Source organism: Saccostrea cucullata, unplaced genomic scaffold, assembly GCF_032062105.1.
Source record: "Saccostrea cucullata isolate Sc308-1 unplaced genomic scaffold, CSIRO_AGI_Scuc_v1 ctg307, whole genome shotgun sequence".
NCBI lineage: Eukaryota > Metazoa > Mollusca > Bivalvia > Ostreida > Ostreidae > Saccostrea > Saccostrea cuccullata.
In genome coordinates, this window is record NW_026931525.1 from 224929 (window position 1) to 236775 (window position 11847).

Below are 11847 nucleotides of genomic sequence, written 5' to 3' on the forward strand. Positions count from 1 at the left end.
AACGCTACGGAGGGGGTCACGTGACCGCCAATATCACGTGATTCACGCATGCGCAGAACGATGGTTATGTGCATTAAAATCGGGGAGGATTAATTTAAAATATAATCAACATTAAAACCAAATATTGTTTCTTGTATGGAAGTTATTCAATTAGTTTGCGAACTTTTTGATCACCCCTCGTGTTTAAAGAACTGTTTTATTTTTTCTGTTTTGTGTCGTTTTGCAAAATGGTATAGTTTCTGAGAATTGTAGGTAAACAATAGGTGTCCCAACAACCAGAGTGTATTAAACCCATTAGAACCCAGTACTTATTATGAAGACTTTGATCAATTGCTTACGTACTACAACTAATTAAGAATGTTTCAGTGACATTAATAGCACATATCAATTTGGTACAACACAGTGGTCAATCTGTTTTCATTTGATTTTAATTTTGATCTCATTAAATTTGATTCCATCTCCTATGTTCTTGTGGTTACTGTATGTAACCAAAGGAAAGCTTGTGAATATACATATACATAAGTCAAAATACTTCATGTGTATAATTCAAACATTTCATCAGTCGTTTCCTAAACACGTAAATTTACGGTTTAACTCTTTACAACTTACTGATCTGTGACGCAACATACACTTAATGTTCAAGTCATAGAAATATGACGCTACCTTTTCCCCGCAAGCACTTTATAGCGCGGTATAAGTCTCTCTAAAGTTTAGCGTAAATAATATTATGACGCAATATTTTAATAATAAAATAACTTTTCTTATTTTATGAGATTTAAGCAAGTATAAAATAGATGGAATTTGGCAATAAATTGAAGATTAAATGAACTTTTTAAAATGCGTGAAAATGCGTGATTGCGGGGAAACGGTATATGCGTGATTTTGCGTTAGAAATAGGAAATGGTATTTGCGTTAAAATGGGTGAATGCGGGGAAGAGGGTTATCCTTTCTGATCGCGAAGTGGGTTGATAGTTTTTTAATCATTTTTTCTTCTTTAGTCTTTTATCTGAAAAATCCTTTCAATTTTTTTGTAAAGATTTAAAGTTGCAAAGTAAAAAAAAAAAACAACAATAGATAAAATGTAATGTGTGTTTGTAAGCATCGATCTGATCAAACTTTTAACAGGAATAAAGAAAATTATACATGTTAAAGCTATGTTTAGTTCTTAGGTTGTCTTTGTTTTTATAGATCGACACTTTTTTCATCTTTAAATCCACACCAATGATTTAATCATTCGAGCGCTTGTTCAGAAGAATCTGATGCTTTAAAGCTAAGCAATACACAATTTTCTTAATAAGTACTAGTCTAGGAAGAAAAAGAAAGAAAATAAGATCTCACTATTTGTGAGTCCATTGGACTCTGCATAGATCAAGAGAAACGATAGCCTTTCAAAACAAAGATTATTGCGTTTAAACGCAAAAATTATTGCATTTAATCTGATATTATTATTAATGCAATTAAACGCAAAAATATTTTTGCGTTTAAACGCAAAAAGTATTTCGTGTAATTGCAAAAGATTGCGTTTAATTGCAATATTTTGCGATTAAACACAAAGTGCTTTGCGTTTAATTGCAAGGATTAATGCGATTTAACGCAATGCATTGCGTTTAAACACAATAAAAATATTTATTTCTTTTAACTGGTCTTAACGGACTTCGACATCCAACCACGATTATAAATTTTACTCTTCTCTAAATGACAAGAAAGAGATAATTTAAAGAACTTTTATCAGTCTGAAATAAAAGATGTTTGATCTGTCCGTAACACATTTGATTTATTTTTTGTTGAACATGAATTTCTTCCTTAACCTTTTAATTTACGGCAATTGCTTTTTTGATCTGAAACTGTGCCCATTCAAAAATCATTGAAAATTATAACAAACTTATAAAGTATTCTTCCTTATTCTTTTGACATGACTCAGTATATAAATTCGGTTGCGTACGTAATGCAGGACTGTTAAAACATCAGGAAGTATGATAGTCATCAGTAGCACTCCAAGGATAAACGCTCCTGTTGACCCAATTATAACTACGGACTTCCTATTGTCTGTTTTACAGATATGTGCGTTCTTTGCTGATGATGTCTCTTTTTCATCCATATAAAGATCAATTTTACGTTGTATGATTTTTTCTTTGATCGTGATGCTGTTGTCAGTGCACGTACATGTACACTGAAATTGGCCAGTCCAATTAGTAGTGTACTGCTCAATTGTCAGATGCAACGATTGGTCAGTTGTCAGTTGAAATGGCTGGTCTGTTGTCGGTTGAGACGTTTGATCTGTTTGTTGTAACGTTATCATTTGACCTGTTATAGACTGCGATGTTTGATCCGTTGTCAGTTGTGACATTTGATCCGTTGTCGGTTGTGACGTTTGATCTGTTGTCGCTTGTGATGTTTGATCCGTTGTCGGTTGTGATGTTAGATCTGTTGTTGATTGTGACGTTTGATCCGTTGTCGGTTGTGACGTTGGATCCGTTGTCGGTTGTGACGTTTGATCCGTTGTCGGTTGTGATGTTGAATCCGTTGTCGGTTGCGACGTTGGAACCGTTGTCGGTTGTGACGTTTGATCCGTTGTCAGTTGTGACGTTTGATCTGTTGTCGGTTGCGACGTTGGATCCGTTGTCGGTTGTGACGTTTGATCTGTCATCGATTGTGAGGTCTGAACTGTTGTCTCCTCTATGGCTAAAAGTATTCAAGAAATTAATTCAGATTGCTGAATATGGCTTAATACATTATTAGAATTATAGTTTTACTCTAGCAAAATATAAAAGTTTCAAAGGATATTTGTTATGATTTGACTCTGCAGGCCACACAAATTGTGGTCATTTTCTCGGCGTCTGTCTTTCCGTCTAGCTGTCTTTCCGATTGTCTGTTTGTCCAATTGATACAATTTAAATCTTAAAAGAATTGTTGAAGATAGGAATTTGATATATCAATAAATACGTACTGCAGACATCCTTTGAGTAATAAGAACATGAAGAGCAGGTACTGCTATATACAGGGACAGAAAGAGTAGAAAAATGACAGGTTCCAGACTTCATTCCGAATCCATTACAATTGTTGTCCAAAGAGCACTCTGCCTTGCAGGAATCCAGGCTTCCGGACTTGCTGTAGAGCAAGGTGGACGATGTTCCCTTGTAATTATACCCGTAATCAATATATGTGCAAGCTAAAATCATAAATGAAATTTACTACGTAAATATAATTGTTGTTGTCAATATTTTGGGAATCTACGAGTCCTGTATAAAAACAATATCAAGTGGTTAAGGTCTGAAAACATAAACATGCAAAATAAAAGAACCTCACAGTAAAATTAACATCCTTTCAAATTCAACAAAAACAGGAAATTAGATATCTGTCATAGATATCGGCCACGAATGACCTAAGTCAGTGAAACATATGGAGATAATAAACAGTATTAAAGATCAAAAGTACATAAAACAATACAAAATAGGAGCAGAGCAAACACGGATCTCTTAAACATCAGAGATGGAATCAGGTGCTATCGAGGAATTAGCATCTCCTGCCGACCGGTCACACCCGCCGTGTGCTCCTTGTCATAATCAGGAAATAACGGAAACTCTGTCGCAATTCAGTGTATACATTGTAAATAATGGACTAGTTTTACAATTAGTATGGAAAACGTCAGTCAGCATTTGACTCAATAATAAATCGTATTTGCTGACAAGGTCATTGTATCGACCATAGAATTTACGAAATGATAACTTTAAACAAGCTTGCTGATATTCTTGTTTCATCAACTTGTTTGTCAATAATTTACCTCAATTTAGAAATTGTTCATACGGAGAGCATGCTCTTGCGAATCGAATCAAATAAGATATATAAACTCCATATGCAGGCGATGAAGGTATGATACTCACCCATTCTCAATATAAGGGCACAAATGCCTCTCTGATTTTTTTAAAAATGAAGTTCAAGATAACAATTTTTCTATCAATTACCTTTGAAAGAAAGTATCTGAAGATTTTGTTTCCAGATTTTTTTCATCAAATTATAATACATGAAATAATGACAAGACGATAAAGTAGAGGGTAATTTTATTCAGAAATGTAGCTTGAAATGTACGTTACTCTTTCTTCAATGTCTAAAAAAATATGTCAAAAAAAATGTAGTCATTAAAATCACAATTGGAATATCTCATCTTAACACCAGCACATCCTACCAACTCTGTCAGCAACATATTTTCTCGGCATACGAACGTGCGTTTGATTTTTCCTTTCAAAAAACAAAGGTTACTTTTTGATCCAGATGTGTAAAAACATTATTTAAATATATGCTTTAAATTCTTCTCTCTGTTTTGTTAAGAGCGATCAGTTTGGAATCTTGTCATTTTTAATAGATACTGGAACCTAACATGTACATGTAGTAAAATTCTATTTTGTAGTTACTGTCTTTTTTAACATATATCCATGCCGATTTAGAAAACTATGTAAATGTAACGTACATTTCAAGATATATTTCTGTTTAATAAAAAGCTTAAAATTCATCTAAAATTCATCTAAAAATTCATCGTTTTGTTTCAGTTTATTCCAAAAAAGATTCTCTATGTAATCACATTGTGTTATATGTCACAATCACCACTATAAAGACACGATTGCCTCAGAATATGAGTAGGTAACGTACATTTCAAGCTTGTAATAATATGTAAATTAGTAATAAGAAAATATTGAAAAAAAGGCAATTATTGACATAAAAATCATATCAATGAAACGTTTTAAGGCAGTAATATAAGAAATCATAATGTAACAAACGAGGTTATTGTCATCAACTACATGAATGTCACGTCACTTCGGTAACGTTCATTTCACATATTATTGGGGAGTCCCGTACACCTCAGTTCATAACCATTCTTTTGTGCTGTTTCGCTGAAATTGACACCGGTCGTAGCCTAGTTACTTCTAACTGTGTACAAGGTTACAGACCAAAAAATATAAGAGTCAGATGTATTTTGCTATGATCTAACAAATGTTCGTGTTTGGCCATTGAAACTTAACATAAATCTATTCCGAATATATCCATCGACAGTCTTGTGAACAATTTCATTTAGTATGTTGCAACATCGTTTTTCAAAACACAAACATACGTGCTTTTCAGCAGATCTGGAAAAAGATAACCCAAAATGCAATGATTCAAACAAAACTGAGTATTGTGTGCCTTTCAGTATTTGAAATGTACGTGACAGTCTTGTGTTCTAGGTTTATTTGTTTTGTTTCTTTTTCTTTTCTTTTTTGTTTTGTTTTGTTTTGTTTTACCAATTATAAGCCTATGCATACCTTGTTTTAAATTATCAACAACAATTCAATTAATATTAACGAAAACGCACATGAAAAGTAAACAAACTGCAAAAAGGTTGCCAAAGATGAATTTAAGACACTTAGAAATAAATTTTCTAGCATGTGGTAACAGTTTAAAACATTTACGAGGATTGGGGTGCATTTAGATGTGGCCAGTTGTCAAATGGATTGTAACGATAATTTTGTTTCGCTCGTGTAAACGCAATTCATTGACTAAATTAAAAAAAATGTCAGTTAGAAATACATAAAATGTACGTTACCATACGTAACGTACATTTCAAATATAAAAATCAATTCTCTTCCACAAGCATACGTTAGACGCGCAATATATTGATACTATTTGAACCTGCATATCATAAGAAATGCATCATACAGGTTTCGTATTCAGAAATATATACCAGGTATCAAAATTATATTACATAATAATTGACCTTAATATATTTTTTTCCTCAGCAGAGACGTTTCTTTTCATTAATTTTGGGATTTAGCCGACCTCCAACCTTTGAAACTTTCCTTTGTGTACACATTCGAGTGTGTGAAGGTATTAGAATACATGAAAATTCGTGCGAGATTCATTTAATTCGAATTTCATGGTAACGTACATTTCAGTCACGTACATTTCAAATGATCACTTTTCATGTAAAAAATAATTTTTAATTGTGTTAAACAAAACGTCTTTGCCAGTTTACAGGATACAAGGGGTTGCTTATTCAGAGTCGTCTCATATTTTCTACTTAATATGTATTCTTAATGGAAGAATATAGGTAACGTACATTTCTTTCTTATCTCTACGATTGAAAATGTCTTTCATTCCGTAAACATATTTATAAAAGTTGCTCAAGTTGTTCAATTTCATGTTACATTATCTAAGTAGGAGTAATTAATCCTTTGAAATTTCAAATTAAGCCCATCAATAAATAAAGGAGAACAAAACTATCAGGTGTATAATCTTTGTGTTTGCTTGTAATGTGGTTGAAATAGAATTAAGCGACAGGGACATTGCACAATAAAAATTATTTATTATCACAAAGAAAATGTATTTATTGTTATGAAAAGAAATATATATGATACAAGGTTTAACTTATCAGAAAATTTTTACTTGAGAATCAAAACTATATATTACACAGAGGGGATTCAGAATAATATTTGCCTCGGCGACAGTAACGTACATTTCAAATAGGCTACTATATTTGAATTTGGAACTCCTTAAATACCCTTTCAGATCGATAATTATATGAATTCTTATTCATTGTTATATGACTATTTATAATGTTGATTTAAAAATTACATCAGTGGTATTTCTTTTAAATGAAAATGAGGCGACATCATTTGAGCCCTTATATTGAGAATGGGTGACTGCATAAGTAAGGGAAGTTGACGATAGAAAAGTTAAAGTCACCACGTTTATCATAGAGCTTGGTTGTTAGATTACCATTAACGTCTTCTGAAAGTAAAATATCCAAATATGAAACAAATGTGTCGCACTCTGTGTTATCTCTTATCTCAAGCTCACCAGGATATATCGTATCGACATATTAATGGAAATTACCATTGCAAAATTGGAGTCATTCAGCGGTTTATGATGACGTAATTATGAATGAAAACTTCACGACTGGGACGTTAAACAACATGTAATCAATCAATTAATCATTAGGTCAAATCTTGACTGACGTTCTACATGCAGAATTTTGGCTTTTATTTTCAAATTTAATGGTCAATGAAAGTTGGCAGGGTAGGTGATATGGATCGAATGGCAATTTCCACATTCTCTTTACCTTGCAAAATAGTCGCCAGCGTGGCGCAGTGGTTACAGCATCTGCTCTAGAGTCGCGTAGTAAGGAGTTGAATCCCACTGTGGGACTTGGAGACCGGTCATTCGGATGAGACCGTATAAACAGAGGCCTTGTGTTGCAGAAGGATCCCTCGGTGGTCAATGGCTCTGAGGAGGAGATTTGTTCACTCATATGGAGACGCCACCACTTGCCGATGGCGAGCTGCAAATTTTGTCCTATACTTGGCACTCAGGGCCATTGAGCAGGGGGGATCTTTTTCCTGCCAGCACCTACTGCGACACGGGACCTCGGTTTATACGGTCTCATCCGAAGACCGGTCTCTACGTTTCACATTGGGATTCGATCCCGCGACGTAAGGATCAACTCCTAACTTCGCGACTCTAGGGAAGACACTCTAACCACTGCGCCAGGCGGGCGACCCCTTCAAGTAATGAATAATGGACAACACTATTTCCCGTGCACATCATTGGGGTATACACCGTGTTTTCAGAGGTCATAATATTGTACAACAAGTCAATTTCTAGCGTTACCATCTATTTCCCTTCATTTTTCACGTATTATTGGTTGAAAAATCATAATTAGTCGACGGAGATATCGGGCGCCAAAGAGCAGTCACAATATTTTTTCCCGTTATTTCCCAATCATGACAAGGAGAACACGGCAGGTGTAACCATTCGGAAGGGGATGCTCACTCTTGGCACCTGATCACATAAGGATTTCACCCACCTATTCGTAAGGATAGAAATAGACATGGCGGTGGTGTTGCTATGTACATCTCGGACCAATTAGCTTACCATTTTCGAAATGATTTGTCAATTGATGGACTAGAAATTCTTTGGTCAGAAATACATAATGGCAACAAAAAAAATGTTATTAGCTGTACTTTATAGGCCCCCATCTTCACTGGCTAGCTATTGGGACTTATTTTGCTCAAATTTGGACAAGGCACTTGAATGTAATCTCCCAATATTCCTATTAGGAGATTTTAATGTTAATGTTCTGTCAAATCAAAGTAACAGTTTCAAATTCATGCTACAAAAATTAAATTCAACAAATTTAATCAATTGTCCAACCAATTTTTCAACAACAGAGGGTACTTGTATAGATTTAATTATTACTAGCAATCCAGCTTTGGTTGATAGTACATTTGTTTCTGCCCCATTTTGTAGTTCACATTCCCTTGTTGGACTGGACCTAAAATTCAATATACACAAACAATATGCATACAAGAGAGAAATTCTTGATTACAGTAATGCTGATTACAATAACCTCAATAATGATTTAGAAAATATAAATTGGGATTCAGAAGTTTTTGATACTATTGATGTAGATGAAATGTACTCTAATTTTACAGAAGTAATAACCAAAGGCATAGATAAACACATCCCTAAAAAAGTAATTACAATACGACCAAAGGACAAAGTATTTATGAATAGTACAATCGAATTCATCGTAAAGCTGTCAAATCAAAAAATCCACTTCACTGGGAAAAGTATAGATACCTACGAAATCAGGTCATTGATGAAATTAGAATTTCGCGGCAAAATTATAACAAAAAACTTACAGAGCAGATAAATAAAACAATACCACCTGGTAAATGGTGGAGAATAGTGAAATCATTATCCAAACTAAACAATAAACATAAGCCAACACCTCCTCTTAAGGTTGATGGTCAAACACTGTTTCATCCCATAGACAAGGCCAATGCCATAAACAAATTCTTTACAGATATCTCTTGCATTAATGATGAACCTGATTTACCACCCCAAGGACAAGGTCCCCCCTTACACCATATGGAAAAATTTAGAATTACGGATAATGAAGTCTTGGACCAGTTACAAATCATCAATATATGTAAGCCATCAGGTCCTGATGGTGTCTCACCTCAAATTTGAAAATACACTGCACAGTCAATCTACAAACCACTGACAAAATTATTTAATATATCACTAAACAATGGAACACTTCCTAGTATTTGGAAAATTGCTCAAGTTACTCCTGTTTATAAAGATACTCTTGTTTATAAAAATAAAGGAAATGCAGATGATAACTAATAACTATAGAACAATATCAGAAACATCTGTTGTTTGCAAATTATTAGAAAAAATTATTGTCAAGTACCTGCACAACTATATACTTGAGAATGATATACTATATAAGTTCCAGTCTGCTATTCAAACTGGTGACTCAACCAGTAATCAGTTGGTGGAAATCTATAATACTATTATATCCAATCTTGATAAAGGCCGGAATGTACCGTTTGTGTTTTGTGATATTTCTAAAGCTTTTGATAGGGTCTGGCATGAAGGAATTATATTTAAATTGAAGGAAATTGGAATACCAGATCAAATCTTAAATTGGGTCAAAAACTACTTAGTAAACAGAAGACAAAGGGTGGTCCTTGATGGTTATACATCAACTCTTAGACCAACTAGTGCAGGTGTCCTCCAAGGATCTGTCCTAGGTCCTTTCTTATTCTTATTATATATTAATGATATTTCTTCAAATTTAACAAATAATGTCCGCTTATATGCTGATGATACTTCACTCTACATTTTTGTTGACAATGACATTGTCAGTGCTGCAAACTCATTAACAAATGATTTAGAAAAGTTCGATCAGTGGTCAAAGCAATGGAAAGTTGATTTTAACCCCAAGAAAACAGTGAATGTAAATTTTTCCAGAAAACATTTTTCTCATCCCAATGTTAAATTTGGTTTAAATGGTCCAGTGATTGAACCATGGAACAATCACACACATTTGGGACTAAATTTTCAGTGTGATGCCAACTGGAAATCTCACATACAAAATACTTATGAGAAAGCATGTAAACGTTTAAATGTTCTACGAATGTTGAAACATTCCCTTTGTCGAGATGCGCTTATAAAAATATATATATCATTTATTAGACCAGTTTTAGAATATGGTGATGTTGTTTGGGATAATTCATCATAATTGTAATGAAAAGGAATCCTCTTTATTGGAAGAAGTTCAAATTACTGCTGCAAGAATTATTACAGGAATGAGAGTAAACTCATCAAGAACACTTTTATATGATGAACTGGGTTGGAATACATTATCTGAAAGAAGGAAAGTACATAAATTAATATCATTTTATAAAATCGTGTATGGGTTAGCGCCACAGTACCTTCAAGATCCTTTAAGACCCGGTATTCCACCCCAAACCTCATATTCATTAAGAAACAATGATGGTCTTACTTTTCTTATTCCTCAAACGAGGACTACATCATACATGAATAGTTATTTTCCATCTACTATTAAATTATGGAATAGTTTACCATACCATATTAGGAGTTTACCAAACACTATCTTCTTTCACCAATGTCATTAAAAAGACTCATTATAGAACACCTAATAAGCTTTTTAATCATGGAAATCGTAGTCAAAATATTATTCATTGTCAGTTAAGAAATAATGCTAGTAGCTGAAATGGTGATTTACGGAAAGATTATATTAGTGATAGTTCAAAATGTGAAAACTGTGATTTTCATACGGAAAATGCATATCATTTTTTCTTTGAATGCCCATGTTATGTTGAGCAAAGAAACATTCTTTTAAATTGTATATCTAGTATAGATCTGCAACATCCTATTCCTATATCCCTAAATCTTTTATTATTTGGTGATAGTAATATTTCTTATGCAAAAAATTTGAAATTATTTGATAGTGTTCACAAATATATAACACAAACCAAAAGGTTTCATAAATGAAGTGTAAACGAAATATTTATTCCCCTTCTTGCCTAACTCAAATACACATTCATTGTATGTTTATAAATGCTGTAGTTCTCATTTTTCCTTTCATTTTCACATTTATAAACCGGTATTCATTTGTTGTTTTCTTTGGGTTTTTTTCTTTCTTTCTTTTCTCTCATCACTCATGTATTTTTCTTTCCCCTATAATCCATTCAAATTTGTGTTAGTTATATATATCTTATTGGTCATATATAAACCTGTTACTATGTGTATTAATTAACCTTGTACCTATGGAGAGGGCTTATATAGGCTATGCCTGCTGCCAAATTCAATTATGTATTTGTTACATAATAAAATATGTTCAAATCAAATCAAATCCCATAGTTGATGTTTAAGAGGTCCGTGTTAGTTCTGCTCCTATTTTGAATTATTCAATGGACTTCTAGCTTGATTACTATTCGTTATCTCCATATATTTCATTCCTAGAAAACACCCATGACTGAATAAAGTTAATAAGATATCAATACTTCTGAAACCCGTAACCCATTCATAGAGTGATGAATCACAGTTTGATTTTCACCGTCAGTCAACATTTTCGAAAAACCAGCAAAGTCGGACAAGACAACGGCTGGTGAAATGCTGGCTGCCACATAATCCTATTTTTGCTTCACAAACCGTCAGCTAACGGCCGATTTTGGAAATGTTACTTGGGTTTTTAAAGTAACCTTCCTGGTGACTCTTTCATGGCACTGATACCCCTTATATATGCCGTTCTTACTGGTCCGTTTACTTTATGTTCGGTTTGTTTTGTTTAGATGACTTTCAAGCTTGATTAGTATTTGTTAATATCCATATTTCATATAACTACGTACAAATTATATCAAATATGAATATCATAAATAATCGTTTGCAAGAAGTGTATACATCATCAATAGGAATAAAACTTACCTTTACAGACTCCAATCAACGTAAGAATCCACAGAGCACATAAATGATCCATCTACAAAATCCCTTTAAGATTGG

At 33.4% G+C, this 11847-nt stretch overlaps 1 protein-coding gene across 1 annotated transcript; it reads right to left on the reverse strand.

Annotated features, from left to right (window-relative positions):
* Nucleotides 1-1882: 1882 nt before the first annotated feature.
* On the reverse strand, nucleotides 1883-10299 carry LOC134232838 (platelet glycoprotein Ib alpha chain-like). The gene is made up of 3 exons (XM_062714811.1): nucleotides 10257-10299; nucleotides 2948-3169; nucleotides 1883-2682 (listed from the first exon to the last, which is right to left on the reverse strand). The coding sequence occupies exons 1-3, from the start codon at nucleotides 10297-10299 to the stop codon at nucleotides 1883-1885; spliced, it is 1065 nt and encodes a 354-aa protein (XP_062570795.1).
* Nucleotides 10300-11847: the final 1548 nt, after the last annotated feature.

Excerpts from the sequence above, each read along its gene's own strand:
- LOC134232838 (XM_062714811.1), bottom strand. The coding sequence starts at position 10,299 with ATGAGGTTTGGGGTGGAATACCGGGTCTTAAAGGATCTTGAAG. Across the intron at positions 3,170-10,256 it reads GGTCTTAAAGGATCTTGAAG|CTTGCACATATATTGATTAC; the intron begins GTACTGTGGCGC and ends TTATGATTTTAG. Across the intron at positions 2,683-2,947 it reads TTACTCAAAGGATGTCTGCA|CCATAGAGGAGACAACAGTT; the intron begins GTACGTATTTAT and ends GAATACTTTTAG.